This window comes from Echiichthys vipera (genome assembly GCF_963691815.1).
Source record: "Echiichthys vipera genome assembly, chromosome: 8".
Lineage (NCBI taxonomy): Eukaryota > Metazoa > Chordata > Actinopteri > Perciformes > Trachinidae > Echiichthys > Echiichthys vipera.
The window spans coordinates 2444234-2459230 of NC_139833.1; the positions used below are offsets into that span (position 1 = coordinate 2444234).

General features: G+C 46.5%; 2 protein-coding genes across 2 annotated transcripts; both read left to right on the forward strand.

The window, feature by feature from the left end:
- Window positions 1-138: 138 nt before the first annotated feature.
- LOC310950083 (ubiquilin-4-like) lies at window positions 139-7617 on the forward strand (the record flags this gene model as incomplete). Its single annotated transcript, XM_083917746.1, has 9 exons — window positions 139-165; window positions 1008-1138; window positions 1465-1702; window positions 2840-2991; window positions 3065-3246; window positions 4041-4315; window positions 5505-5620; window positions 5818-5989; window positions 6227-7617. The coding sequence occupies 9 exons, from the start codon at window positions 139-141 to the stop codon at window positions 6365-6367; spliced, it is 1434 nt and encodes a 477-aa protein (XP_083773872.1). The 3' UTR covers window positions 6368-7617.
- Window positions 7618-10849: 3232 nt separating this feature from the next.
- Window positions 10850-14690, forward strand: lamtor2 (late endosomal/lysosomal adaptor, MAPK and MTOR activator 2). Its single transcript, XM_083918094.1, has 4 exons — window positions 10850-11048; window positions 12326-12488; window positions 12711-12800; window positions 13619-14690. The coding sequence occupies exons 1-4, from the start codon at window positions 10981-10983 to the stop codon at window positions 13673-13675; spliced, it is 378 nt and encodes a 125-aa protein (XP_083774220.1). The 5' UTR covers window positions 10850-10980; the 3' UTR covers window positions 13676-14690.
- The last annotated feature ends 307 nt before the right edge of the window (window positions 14691-14997 follow it).

The window sequence follows — 14997 nt, forward strand, 5'->3', positions numbered from 1 at the left end:
AAATAAGAATGACTGGCCGACATTTATCCCTTTAAAATCACTCATTCTGAATAAAAGACACATTAATTATCGAAGGTAGAGGCATGAACTTTTAATCAGCAGGTCATATGAATGCATGTACTCTACCTCACAGCCAGGATGGTGTCACAGCGGTCCACTCCGATGGTCTGAAAGTGGACGGCAGAACTTATATTGCTCGGTTATCTGCAGAATTCGAGGCGTGGACCACAAATACCACGTTCTGTTATTAATAATTAATTCATATTTCGTGTAATTTAAACTCATAGTTCTTGGCGTTGGACGATCCAACGTGTTTGTACAGATTGTGGTGTTTGTTCCCGCGGTGTTTGAGAAGGTGGGTCCCTAAAAACAGAAAGAATCGGGTCGGATAAGATTAAAGTTAAACAGGAGTTATCTGGAATGCAAGCAGCCACACCAGTGCAACCAAAACAGTCACCGAGCCCTGTAAGATATCGTCTCTACCACAGAACCGGTGACACCACTGAACATTTACCAGCAACGATACGATAAAGGTTTGTCCCCGAATGAAAACAGGGTGGAGCTGAGGATCTACAACTGGAACTAAGCACATTTACTGTAGTTAGCTTAAGTAAAAATAACAATAATAATTTTACACTACATCTCAGAGGGAAATATGGTACTTTCTACTTCACTACATATGTCCGTCATCTTTAATTACTAGCTACTTTACAAATGAAGAGCTTATGAAATATGATGTTGTGTCGCAACAACAAAAAATAATTCCACCGCTCAGGTTGCCAGGTTGGTCAGACCTGGCCCAGTATCCTACAGGAGACCGGAGTCTGTTTGAGCCTGTTTGAACCCGTCCCCTCAAATCACACCATAAAAACAAGGATTAGAGGAGGTTGACTGACAGTTAGCGTTAGCCGTTCCAGCTAAGTAGAGATGAAAGTTAGCTTACTGGTCAAGGAGAATGGAAGCCATCTCGGCTTGCGTTTTAATGCCGTTGAACTCCTTTCTCTCAGTCCATGGAGTTAATGCTTGACTCTGGATTTTGCCCGTCTGCTCACTCAGCCGCCCCCTCTTCGCTGCCTCCGGTAGCTGCGCCGAACAACAGACAACCCTGGCAACCCGCAACACGGCCGCTTAATGGCTGGTACAATGTAAACAGAACTTGACAGAAAGTCACTGTTAAACCCATCAAAAAATGTAAAATACTAATTCAGACTAAATATATTTTTTATAGAAAAGCAATACTTTCATTCTGTACCCCTCAAAACTCCCCGTGGGTGCATTATTTGTTTTTAAATATAGCTTTTAATAAATAATAAAGAATACAGTACCTTTGTTTGTAAGAGAGTATTTCTACAGTGTGGAATTACTACTTTACTTAAGTTAAAGTTCTGAATATTACATTTTGTTATTGATTCAGAACTTATTTATCCGTAAATATAAAGCTGTTGTTGAACTATTGACCGTTAGGTGGCAGCAACACGCCGGCGGACCTTTGTGTTCCACTCTTCCGGAAGAAGAAGAAGAAGAAGACGACGACGACGAAGAAGAAGAAGTAAAGATGGCGGACAACAGCAGCACAGACCGTACGGAGGAAACCGACATGGATAAAAACGTTGCTCCCGGAGCATCTGTGATGGTGGTCACCGTCAAAACACCCAACGGGAAAGAGGACATTTCTATCCCGGAGGGCTCCTCTGTCTCCCAGGTGACGTAACGGACATTTTATAACATCCGGCAGCGGAAATCAAGCTAACGTCACGAAGCGTCTCCTCGCAAACAAGTAGAGGAAAGGTCAAAACGGCCCCTTTTAACCCGTGTTTAAAGGTGTTTACATGGGAAAACATGTGTTTACTGTCTGTCCGCGTTAATATAATGTTTAATCAGTGCGAAATCTACGTTTAAATCCGACATTTTCCCAAAGACGGGGGACATTTGGGCGATAACGGAAAAAAACGGCACTAGTACTTATGACGTCACGTTTGCCATTCATGTGTATTGGGCTTTAAATTCCAGATATCCACGATTACATTTGATATATCTAGAGTAAACATTTATAAACAAGTGATTCTCACTAAGATATCTACAATCATCATATTAATTTCCGATATCTCAAAGTAAAAAAAACCTTTCTAGATATCTATAATGTAATTTTGACTATCCAAAATACATTTTGACTATTAAAAATGTCATTATGTTTATGTACTGCTGCAATTTCACTAGTGAGAACTACATTAAGATATCCAGAATGAGGAATGAGCACCATGTGGACACAATATAAACTAAAACAATTAAGTTTTTTAAAATTCTGACACAGGACCCCTCTTAGAAAGGGAGCGTACCTGTGTCCCTTGGTCCTGTGTTCCCCTTGTCTTGTGTTCCCCTTGTCTTGTGTTCCCCATGTCTTGTGTTCCCCATGTCTTGTGTTCCCCATGTCCTGTGTACCCCTTGTCCTGCTTTCCCCGGTCCTGTGTCCCCCTGGTCCTGTGCCCCCCCTGGTCCTGTGCCCCCCCTGGTCCTGTGCCCCCCCGATCCTGTGTCCCCCGGATCCTGTGTCCCCCGGATCCTGTGTCCCCCGGGTCCTGTGTTCTCACTTTGTTTGTGACCGGGAAACAGCGGACCTTTGTGTTTTTTAAAGGGTCCTATGTTCCCCACATTTCACAGGAAGGGTCCTATGTAGACCCTAAAACCTAACCCAAACAAAATTCTGAATTAAATCAGCGAAGACAGAGGCTCATGCGACCAGGGAACGTAGGACCGAGGCCCACGAGGCTTCACAATAGCACAGTTGATATTGTTCTGTACTTGCTTCAGTGGCTCACCTGCTCTTGTCTTATTGGTCCAGTTCAAACAGGAGGTTTCCAAAAAGTTTGAGGCCCAGCTCGACCAGCTGGTGTTGATATTTGCCGGAAAGATTCTGAAGGATGGCGATTCTTTAAAACAGCACGGTATCAAAGATGGCTTGACCGTTCATCTTGTCATCAAGACTGCCCCCAAGTAAGTACAGTACATGAGGTGTGTGTGTGTGTGTTAGGAGGAGTTTTTAATGATGGTTCACTTCTTTCCTAAGATCAACAGGTGACGGTGCGTCTCAGACAAGTTCCGTTTCTGCAGCACGTCAAAATACAACCACGACCAGCAGCAGCAGCAGCAGCAGCAGCAGCAGCAGCAGCAGCAGCACCGACGCCACTGGGACAGAGAGCAGAGGAGGTGTCACGAGTCAGACGCCAACACAACCGGCCAATCCAATGAGTGAGTACAAATATATAACCTGCTTGTTTGCTTTTACACGGCAGATGCTGTCACTAGATTATGCACTTGTGATAAAAGTGGTTTGAACAGATCCGAGTCAAATTATAAAACGTCTCCCTGAGTAAAGAAGTGATTGTAAAAGGTTCACGGGTTCGGCCAATGTTGTTTGTTTTGTCCGATAGAGCGTTTGGAACCAGAAGTTGTATTTTGAAAAGGTGTTACGTCCGATTTAAAGATCAGATGGTGAAATCTAAACCTTAAGAACAAATGAATAAAAGCACTCATCAGACACTGGGGGCAGCGGTAGAGTGGGTCGTCCTCCATTCGAGAGATCTGCAGTTCGATCCCCAGCTTCCCCGGTCCGCATGTTGAAGTGTCCTTGAACAAGACACTGAACCCCGAATTGCTCCCCGTGCTGCACATGGGTGTGTAAATGTAAATCCACCTATCTCCTCCGTGTTTTCCTCTTTGGTTCAGTCACAGAGGGGAACTATTTTCTACAGCTGTGACGTCGGGGGAGCTACTTCAGCGCGACACAACAAATCACCGGTTAAGCGCTAACGTTCGCTACCGTCCTAATTTATTGTATAGCTGCTACAATGTTTTTTCATGCATAATTTATTGCACAAGCGCGACCATCAGGACGAACATTTACCCATGTAGCCCTCCAAAAGTAAGACGCCTGGGTAATATTTTGGTCGCGTTTGGCGAGTGGCGAGTGGCGAGTTTGCAGCCCTGTCCACATATCTGCAAGTAACTCATCTCCAGCTTCACTCCTCCTCCTCCTCGTCTAGGTGGACTCGGTGACCTGTCCGGCTTGTTAGGCATGGGCATGGGCTCGGGCATGGGCTCCTCCAGCTTCATGGAGATGCAGCAGCAGGTGCAGAGTCAGCTGATGTCCAACCCACAGATGATGTCGCAGGTCTTGGGCAACCCCATGGTCCAGAACATGATGTCCAACCCGGACCTGATGAGACAGATGTTTGCCGGCAATCCTCAGATGCAGCAGTTCATGGAAAGGAACCCGGACGTCTCCGGCATGTTCAGCAACCCGGACCTCATGAGACAGGTCAGTGGAGAGCTGCTCATGATAGTGATGAGTGCACTGATAAACGTCCACTCATCAAATGAACATCTCCTGTTACAACATTGCAGAACCTTTCTTAGAGTCTGTGTTGTGATACAGGTGTCGCTCCACCCAGACCTGGACTGCATGGCCTAAAATTTATACCACATTATAACTTCAAGCACAGGCTGTAACAGTAAATATCAAGGCTTAGAAGGGGCAAAAGACTGGTATGACAAATGCATGGCAGCTACTACTATACCTTTAACTACACTACCAGGTCATATTTAACATAGAATAAGAGAATCATTAAAAAAATAATGCATTTAATTGAACCAAAAGACATTTCAACTCACTTTACAGTCATTTACGGTAACATTTCTCTCTTCACACTCACACACCAATATTAGCTGCTCTGTTTCAACAGTGTTAGGCTGAAAAAACGATCTGACTGCATTAAGCTAGGAGCAGAAGTCCGCTAACCATTGAAAAACCTTCAGCGTTCTCTCATCCAGCTCCTCCTCCATCAGAGAAACGTCTGGCTGAGTCGTGTTCTATCTGAGCTGTGCGATGTGTGTAGAAGTCTGTATGGTCACACGAGCAGACTGGAGGTGTTTTAAACCATTTAATGAAGATAAACCGAGTGAATGAACGTGTGTAATGCCACTGCGCTCTGGCAGCGCTGATTGGAGCCCTCCCCGAGCGATGAGGGCTCTACTGGTAAGCACGGTATGGTCAATATTCATACCACAGGGCCGATTCATACCAGTTTACTTTCTATATCGTCTACCACCCACTTCCACTCCTCAACTGTTGGCAAATTCACTGCTTTGAATGAAAGCTTTGGCACCAGCGTGATTCATGTAGAACAAAGCTCTACAATGCTGCTGCTGCTGCTGCTTCTTCTAGACCCCCTCAGCTCTCACTGTGTTTGTTTTTGTTATCTGAATCCTCTCGTCCCTTGTCGGCTTCATAGAGTTGGCAAGCAATGCAAGAGATGATGCAAGAGATGATGCGTATCCAGGACCGGGTGCTTAGTAACCCTGACAGCGTCCTCAGGGTTTATAACGCTCTACGGAGAGTTTACACACAAGTCCAAATTATTATCCTGGGTGCACAAGATGAAAGTGTCATCTTTAAGGACATCTTTAGGGGCTTGTGAGTTGACTGGTGTGGGTTTGTCATTGAGCAGATGCAGAATCCTCAAACACTATCCATGATGACCAACCCCAGAGCCATGCAGGCCCTCATACAGATCCAACAGGGCCTGCAGACCTTACAGACCGAAGCCCCGGGATTCATGACCAGGTACCGGCTCTAGATCAAATACTTGTTTGTAAATACATGTAATGTGTTATCCAAACAGGTTTACCTTTCCTGTATGAATACTGTTTAATAGTTGATCAGTATTGGTAGTGGTCATTCTGAGTCACAGTATGCCTAGCTGAAATCCACAGGAGCTGCCCCAGTTTCCTGGACTGATGACATTTCTTTCCCCTCTCTAGGTTGTCTCCCGGAGGTCTCTCAGTTCCTCCAACCACAGGGGGCAGCATCCCCCCAGAGAACCCCCAGCCCCGTGCCATGGCAGCAGGATCCAGCCCCCCCTCAGCCACCAGTCCCTCTCAGCAACAGCTCATGCAGCAGATGTTACAGATGTTCGCAGGAGGAGGGCCATCAGTACGTTTCCATCGAATGCACAATTTAGTCCTGTTGTGTAAATACAGAGCAACTCATTGTTAACTAGACGTTAGCCTGGCTGACCGGATGTACAGTGTTGGGATAAAGTCCGGCAGATGTGTACAAAATTGGGTCAAAATCCGCCGTTTGAGTATAAAGAAACATTTGGTTCACTCACTAAAGCGAGTAGAACCTGTCTCCTGTCACTAACCTCACGCGTCGTCTTCTCCCTCACAGCTTCAGACCCCCGAGGTTCGTTTCCAGCAGCAGCTCGACCAGCTCAACACCATGGGCTTCATCGACCGCCAAGCCAACCTGCAGGCACTCATCGCCACGGGAGGAGACGTCAACGCCGCCATCGAGAGACTGCTGGCCTAACCCTCTCGGTTCACTCTGGGACTGAGGGCGGGGGACGGTAGAGTCTGGGACTGGCGTGGGAGATTTTTTTTTAAAAGAAAGGAATACGTGAACACAGAAGCATGGTGCAGTTATCTCTTCACATGACCTGTGGACCTTTGGGAGGATAAATGGGGAGGTTTGTAGTGGGAGAGGTTGAGGAAGGATGAATTGGTCTTATGTTAAATGCCGTGGCAGATGAGACGAGCCCTTTTTGATCCCAGTGTGGAAATTCAGGCGTCGCAGGAGCACAAAGAAAGAAATACCGTATTCTCCGCACTATAAGTTTCCCCTAAAAACCTTCAAATGTCTCAAAAGCCGACAGTGCTCCTTATAATCCGGTGCTCCTTATATATGGACCAATATTGAGCCACAACAGGTCTCAACTACGGTGAGCAGCCGCCGACTCTATTTTCCCCCGTAGAAGAAGTAACGCGCGGTGCATGTTGAGATATACGACTGCGTGACGTTTCATTTCCATGTGTGTGTTTGTGTAAAGAGCCCAAAATGGCTCCTGTTAAGAGACACGCTTACGACGCAGAGTTTACACTCAAGGCCATTAGTCACGCAGCAGAACACGGGAATAGAGCAGCAGCCAGAGAGTTGAACATGAACCAATCAATGGTGCGGAAGTGGAGGAAGCAACAAGACGACCTGCGCCGAGTAAAGAAGACTAAACAGAGTTTAGAGGGAACAGAGCGAGACGGCTGCAGCTGGAGGACAAACTCCAACAGTGGGTTGTTGAACAGAGAGCAGCAAGTAGAAGAGTCCGTACGATCACTGTTCCACTGAAGGCAACAGCGCTAGCACGATACTGTCCAGCTGCAGACCCGGAGCACAAGCCGCTCACTTGTCACAAGCCCCTTGCTTGACGGAAGTGACGCAAAAGTTTTTTTTTCAAGTGAGGGGCTCGTGCTCCGGGTCTGCAGCTGGATGCTACTCGAGCTAGCACGCAAACTTAACATCAGTGAATTCCTTAACATAACCCCAGCCTCGACTGTGGCGTCTGTTCCATGCGCCTTATTATGCGGAAAATACGGTACATAAAAAAGGTCAAAATAAGATAAGAATGAATGATATAAGTGTAGCCCTAAAAAGAAGAAATTGAACTAAACAAGAGCGATTAAAGAGCGTTACAGGGTAAAGTGACAGTTTGATTAATAGTGTAAACAGTGTAACCCAGAATAATATATTTACTATGATTCAGTAATAAAGTAAAATGATCCAACCACTACCACTGCCTCGACCAATCAATTACCCCTGACATGACAAAACTTAACTTTTCATACTTCCTTATTATTAACTTATTTAATTCCAACAGGTTGCATTTCGGCCCTTATGTGTTGTTGTTGCAGTAGTCGGACGATGCTCCTCTGGGCTCTCAGCTCGTATTTCCATGTTTGTGTTTCATCCCCTTTCCTCGCTGACCGGTATTTATTAAAGTTACGTCTTCATTTAATTGTTTTTTGTTCACCCTGACGGCTTCTCGATGCTTTGTATTTCCCCCCCAAACGTGTCTCAGCACTGAGTCTTTGTTTGTTCCCCCGTAGAAGAAGTAACGCGCGGTGCATGTTGAGATATACGACTGCGCAAAGCGTGACGCTTCATTTCCATTTGCCGTGCTGCCTAAAATGTTTCAGGAGGGAAAGAAAGTGAACCCTATCAAACTTAAGGACCAAGTGTGTGTGTGTGTAACGTGTGCGTCGGTGAGGGTTGGACACTGTTGCATTACGCACAGTGAGGATGGAGACGTGTTGACGTAGATGCCACTTTAATATCTCTGGCAACGCAACCGAGCTGATGTTGGAGTTACAGGGTTTTCCTCGAGTGTATTTGTCCGTTTTTGTCGTTTGCAGAATTATCCGACACCATCTGATCGCTTTAAAGAGAAAAATGCATAAACTGTGACACAGGGTCTTACTCATGTTGCCCACCACCAGTCTAGACTGTGTCATTGGAATGAACTTTTATGTCACAGGTTTGATTTCCGGTGGAATAACATTGTAAAAGTCAATAAACTTCCCCCCGTTCTGATTGTTTTGTTCTGAACTATAAAAGATTCTCTCTCTGACGTGTCAGCGTCCTAATTCTACTGTGTTTCATTGTGATCATGGGTTACAGGAATATAAATTATTTCAAGCAGTTTGCTTCAGAAGGAGTTCAAGTACCTGGGGATCTTGTTCACGAGTGAGGGGACGATGGAGCGTGAGTTTGGCCGGAGCAGCGGGGGCGGAGCTGCAGTCGCTCTACCGCACCGTTGTGATGAAAAGAGAGCTGAGGAAGACAAAGCTCTGGATCTACCACTCAGTCCTGGTTCCTACCCTCACCTGTGGTCATGAAAGCTGGGTCAGGACCCAAAGAACCAGGTCGCGGGTCCAAGCGTCTGAAATGTGTTTCCTCAGGAGGGGGGCTGGAGTCTCCCTTAGAGAGAGGGGGAGAAGTTCAGCATCCGTGAGGAACTCGGAGTAGAGCCGCTGCTCCTTTGTGTTGAAAGGAGCCAGTTGAGGTGGTTCAGGATCATCTGGTTAGGATGAACCCTGGGCGCCTCCCTAGGGAGGTGTTCCAGGCACACACAAGAAGTAAATTAGTAACATGCACCGATGAGACATGAATGATACAGACAGAGAGGAGAGAAGCTCAGAGGACCAGGAACAAGATTATCCCCCGGCAGACTCGGCCTATAGCAGCATCCATTGGCAGAACACAAATAGCTTAACAATAACAACATTGCTAATATAATATATATATATATATATAAACTGGCGTCCTGTCCAGGGTGGACCCCGCCTCCTGCCGATGTCAGCTGGGATCGGCCCCAGCGACCCCGATAGAGACAAGCGGCTGAAGATTGATGGATGTGGACGGAGATATTTCTTATCACCCCGGTGGTGTGGACGGGAACCAGGGGCCATAAAAGTTTGGTTTCAAAAATACCCGTGTTCTGTGAACTACGCCTGAGTCTCCTGTTAGCGCTGTATCACCTGTGAAGGTGGAACAAAGCACACCTGTGGACATCTATGACCTCATAAAGTACCATCAAAGCCCCGCCCACCTTTAACCCAAGCAGAGGTCTGATCAGCCAGAGTGGAAACACCTGTGTGAGTGTGTGTGTGTTCAGGGGCTTTGAGATCATGCCGCAAGAATGGTTTAAACTGACAAATAGACCATAATTGTATTAATAATTATTAAATATTCATGGCCCCCAGCTTCTCAGATATGGTGATTTGATGCTTTTCTAATGTGTGATATAATAATGCAAATTAAAGAAGACGTCAACTTGGAATCAATAACGTTCATGTTCCAATTTTATGTATATATACATATAAATGGAGTCATCAGCTGCTAACGTGTGTAGCCCTAACACCCTGTATCAGGGCTTTAAACCATATAAACAGGTGCCTGTGAATGTTCTCGTGTCCAGGTCGTCGTTCTCAAAGCAATTTCAGTCAAAAGCAACTGGACTTGGTTATTTGTCAGGAAGACGTTTCACCTCTCATCCAAGAGGCTTCATCAGTTCATGTACCCATCTGACCAGACTGGGACTGGACCAGGACCAGGACCAGGACCAGGACCAGGCTGGGACTGGTCCAACTAACTGGTGTGGAGATCCAGGTATTTAACCTCTCACAAAGCCGATGATGTCACTGGAACCCTTTGTGCTCCAAGTGCCAACGACCGTCATTAGAGTGACAGTCGTTGGTGGGCAGTTGGTTTCGACTTGGTTAGTGCTCTATTGAGTCTGAACGTCAGTCGTTGGGGTCACACGGGGCCATGTGTGAACAGTTGTTCTTTGAGGTTGGACTGTTGGATGAAGGGATGAAAGGGCAGCATTGTAAACTGGAGATAAATGGTGTCTCAGACCTCCTCCTCTGGTTAGAGATGGTCCAGTCCCAGCCTGGTCCTGGTCCTGGTGTCTCAGACCTCCTCCTCTGGTTAGCCATGGTCCAGTCCCAGCCTGGTCCTGGTCCTGGTGTCTCAGACCTCCTCCTCTGGTTAGCCATGGTCCAGTCCCAGCCTGGTCCTGGTCCTGGTGGCTCAGACCTCCTCCTCTGGTTAGCGATGGTCCAGTCCCAGCCTGGTCCTGGTCCTGGTGTCTCAGACCTCCTCCTCTGGTTAGCAATGGTTCCTCTACTTTTACATAGATGCTTCTTTTCCTCCTCTTTCAAACCATCTGTCCTCTCTGTCCAGGATGTGGACATTGCTGTCATCAAAGCAGTGGGCTTTCTCCTTGAGGTGTGAGTGGGCAGCAGAGTCCAGGCCTGAGGAGTTAGCTCTCCTGAATACATATAAACAGGTGGAAATAACAGTGAATGAAAAGTGTAGTTTCACAAAAACACAAATACTCAAGTGCATTTCAGTGCAATAGCCTACTTGTCTGGAGTAAACATACTTTGCACTGCACGTTTAGAGAAACACCATGTGCCTACATTTCCCACAATGCAACGCGGCACCCGGAAAGGGAAGCCAACTGTCAGCTGACTCTGCTTGTGTTGTTGAGTAGTTTTGACAGTTGAGAGTCAGTTATTCGGTAGTTTAAAGACATAAATATATATTTATATTGTTTAGCATTAGTGTGTGTTAGTGAGTGAGCAGCTATGCTACGACCTAAGGCGCTGACGCAGGTTCTCAGTCAGGCGAACACCAACGGGGTCCAGAGCACACTGTGAGTACAGCTAGCTGTTAGCAGCATGCTAACGAGATGCTAAGCTACAGGAGCTAATGTGGTTTTCTATCATTATGCTGTTTGTTGTTATGGTAACGGTTATAAAGGTGGGCTTTTGGACACACACGGAAACACAAAGAGTCTGATAAAATAATATATTAACAGATAAAAGACAAGATTAGGTCATAAAAATGACCCTTAAATCTATATTAGCATGTTTTACAATGGTAGCTCTTTGTAACTCACTTTAATGACACATACATATATATGCACACACACATATACATACACACATATATGCACATACACATACATACACACATATATGTACATACACATATATGCACATACACATAAATGCACATAAATGCACATACACATATATACACACATATATGCACATACACATAAATGCACATAAATGCACATACACATATATACACACATATATGCACATACACATAAATGCACATACACATATACATACACACACATATGCACATACACATATATGCACATACACATATATGCACATACACATATATGCACATACACATATATGCACATACACATATATGCACATACACATAGCGAGGGGGGTTGCCAGTGACCGGCACCCCGAGCAGTTGGGGGTTCGTTGCCTTGCTCAACAGCACCTCAGCAGTGCCCAGGAGATGAACTGGCACCTCTCCAGCCACCAGTCCACGCTCCATTCATGGTCCACGACCATTCATGGTCCACACAGGGACTCCAACCAGCGACCCTCCGGCTCCCAGCCAAGTCACCTGTGGACTGAGCTACTGCCGCCCCAAACAGGGACTTGAACCCTGGACCCTCAGATTAAGAGTCTGATGCTCTGCCGTCGGAGCTACCCAAGCTCCAAACACACGCTTTCAAAAGTACCCGTGTTTGTGTGGACGACCCCTCAGGAAGATCACAGTAGACACAGTCCTGAGGAAACACACCTGTGTGTGTGTTCAGGGGCTTTACAACAGTTCCCTATGACTTTATATTCAGTATGTATTTAGAATAATAACATAAATACAACATAAATACCCATACATACAAAGGAAGATTAGAAAATAAACTTTGTAAACAGAGATTAAGAAACTCTTATTGAGGGAATCTCACCGCAAACTCACTTAATCCACAGCAGTGTACAGAGGAGCGTGTGGTTGTAGGTGTTGCCAACGATGTTCGGTAGTTCGATAGAGATAGGGATGTTGTTCATGTTCATCTGCTGGAGACCCAAACTTCCACCTTTCCATCTTCACCAGCTTACTCAACAATGAAGGCTCCCTCCTGGCCTACTCTGGGTACGGGGACACTGACGCACGGGTGACCGCCGCCATCGCCAGCAACATCTGGGCGGCCTACGACAAGAACGGCCACCAGGCCTTTAACGAAGACAAACTCAAGTTCATCCTCATGGATTGTATGGTAAGTTCTTCCAGTGTGTGTGTGTGTGTGTGTGTGTGTGTGTGTGTGTGTGTGTGTGTGTGTGTGTGTGTGTGTGTGTGTGTGTGTGTGTGTGTGTGTGTGTGTGTGTGTGTGTGTGTGTGTGTGTGTGTGTGTGTGTGTGTGTGTGTGTGTGTGTGTGTGTGTGTGTGTGTGTGTGTGTGTGTTCAAACTACAGCCCTTTTCTCTCGTTCTTTCTCTCAGGAGGGACGAGTGGCCATCACACGCGTAGCCAACCTACTCCTGTGCATGTACGCCAAAGAGACAGTGGGCTTCGGGATGCTCAAAGCAAAGGTGAGAGTTTTTTCAGCGGTCAGTGCTGATGGTCTCATCTCATCTTCAGCTTCTTATCCGGGGTCGGGTCTCGGGCGCAGCAGCTCCAGCAGGGGACCCCAAACTTCCCTTTCCCGGGCCACATTAACCAGCTCTAACTGGGGGATCCTGAGGCGTTCCCAGGCCAGTGTGGAGATCTAATCTCTCCACCTGGTCCTGGGTCTTCCCCGAGGCCTCCTCCCAGCTGGACGTACCGTAACGTGCCTAGGAGCGGTACGGTTGCCCTCCAGGGCCCGTTTGGGAGAGGTGGGCTTTTGTAAAGCACGTTTGCACATGTACGAGCACGAGCGTGCGCACGTGTACGAGCACGAGGCCTACGGCGGTTCTGAGGTCATTTCCTGTGCGCCTGTTGGGACATAGAAAAAAGAAGGAGGGACCATGCGCGGACATTTCAAACAATGGAGGTGAAAGGTTCACGTTGGTGTGATGCGGAGGTGGAGTGTTTACTGCAGATTTGGTCGATGAAAAGATTCAAAAACAGTCGACAAGACGCACAAAAACTCCGAGGTCTACGGAAAGATCTGGAAACAAAGCCACGCATCGCCATGACGTCACCAATGCGTGTGACGTGTTACGGCGTGATGACGTATAGGCAGCAAGAAGCATTCTCCGAGGCCCAGGTAGTGTGAGTACAAACGGGCCTGGAGGGGGGGACAACGACCCTAAAGCCCGGGGCACGGGACAGAGGCACAGTGGGAGGGCGCCCTTAGTGTACAGACACATCAGGAAACGCCTTAAACTAACTCATTCGTTAACACTGTTCTGTGTTTTGTTGACAGGCAGAAGCTCTGGTGCAGTACCTGGAGGAGCCATTGACCCAAGTGGCAGCGTCATAGTTCAGCCTTCTGTCTGCCTGTCGGGGGAAAAAGCCTCATGTGATCCAGGTCACTGATGGACTACTGTCACACTCTGTGTACATGCACATATCTATGAGTGAGCATGTGCGTGTGTGTGTGTGTGTGTGTGCGTGCGTGTGTGTGTGTGTGGTGAGGAGGAGTCCGTGTATTTATAATCATGGTATTGAAACTATTAACATGTCTGGGTTTTTAACATGTCGCCCTCCCTCCTCTGACTCTTCTTCTGAGTGTGACGGTTCCACTCTCAACCGTCATGTCACCGCTTCGTTCATGTGCAGTTTGAGTGCCGGCGCGATGCTCACAGTAAAGACGAGATTTGAACAACGGTCCGTGTGATGAAATGGAGTTAAAGGAGCTGAACTCGACATTCAGAGCTTTAACGCAGCAGCAAACGTTTATATTCTACTTAAAGATGGAATAATGAAGTCCCCGAGCAGAGAATAGTCACTCTCAACACTCTCCCTCCGTGTGTTTTGTCATCTGTTGTGTGTCTCACGTGTGCGCGTGTCTGTGTGTTGGTGCATGTGCCTGTGTCGGTATCAGACGCATAGGGCCGCGACAAAACACACGTAACTATTTGACGAGTTGGAGAATAGTCACTCTCAACACTCTCCCTCCGTGTGTTTTGTCATCTGTTGTGTGTCTCACGTGTGTGTGTGTGTGTGTGTGTGTGTGTGTGTGTGTGTGTGTGTGTGTGTGTGTGTGTGTGTGTGTGTGTGTGTGTGTGTGTGTGTGTGTGTGTGTGTGTGTGTGTGTGTGTGTGTGTGTGTGTGTGTGTGTGTGTGTGTGTGTGTGTGTGTGTGTGTGTGTGTGTGTGTGTGTGTGTCGGCATCAGACGCAGAGGGCCGCGACAAAACACACGTAGCTATTTGACGAGTTGGAGAATAGTCGGTGAGAGCCGTGTGGAGACAATCCCAGCCCACTTTCGAGTTCAGCACCTTTAACTTTATTTGCTACGACTTATTTCTGTCAAATAAACATTCTTTGATTAACATTCACTTGTTTAGTTTGTGTTTGTGCTCTGAACTGAGCGAGCTCTTATTATTACGGAGAAGGTAAAGGATCAAATCTTTACATTTAGCCGTCGTTTCAGTTTCTCTCTTATAGTTTAACGCGTCAATGTTTTTAGTGTCACATTTAAATAAAAACATGAGAATGAAAGTTTTAAAGAATATCTAAAATCAATAAGAAGCGAATTATATATGTTTTATATTGGTATTACTGTTCACAACACTTTTAGGTGCCTGCAAACCAACATGGAGATGATCATGTTGTTATTTTGCTCTTATTTATATCAAAGT

What these genes read in the sequence shown, in the direction of transcription:
- lamtor2 (XM_083918094.1), top strand. Translation starts at nt 10,981, where the DNA reads ATGCTACGACCTAAGGCGCTGACGCAGGTTCTCAGTCAGGCGAACACC. An exon ending in TCATCCTCATGGATTGTATG is followed by an intron (nt 12,489 to 12,710) that starts GTAAGTTCTTCC and finishes TCTTTCTCTCAG; the next exon opens with GAGGGACGAGTGGCCATCAC. An exon ending in TCGGGATGCTCAAAGCAAAG is followed by an intron (nt 12,801 to 13,618) that starts GTGAGAGTTTTT and finishes TTTTGTTGACAG; the next exon opens with GCAGAAGCTCTGGTGCAGTA.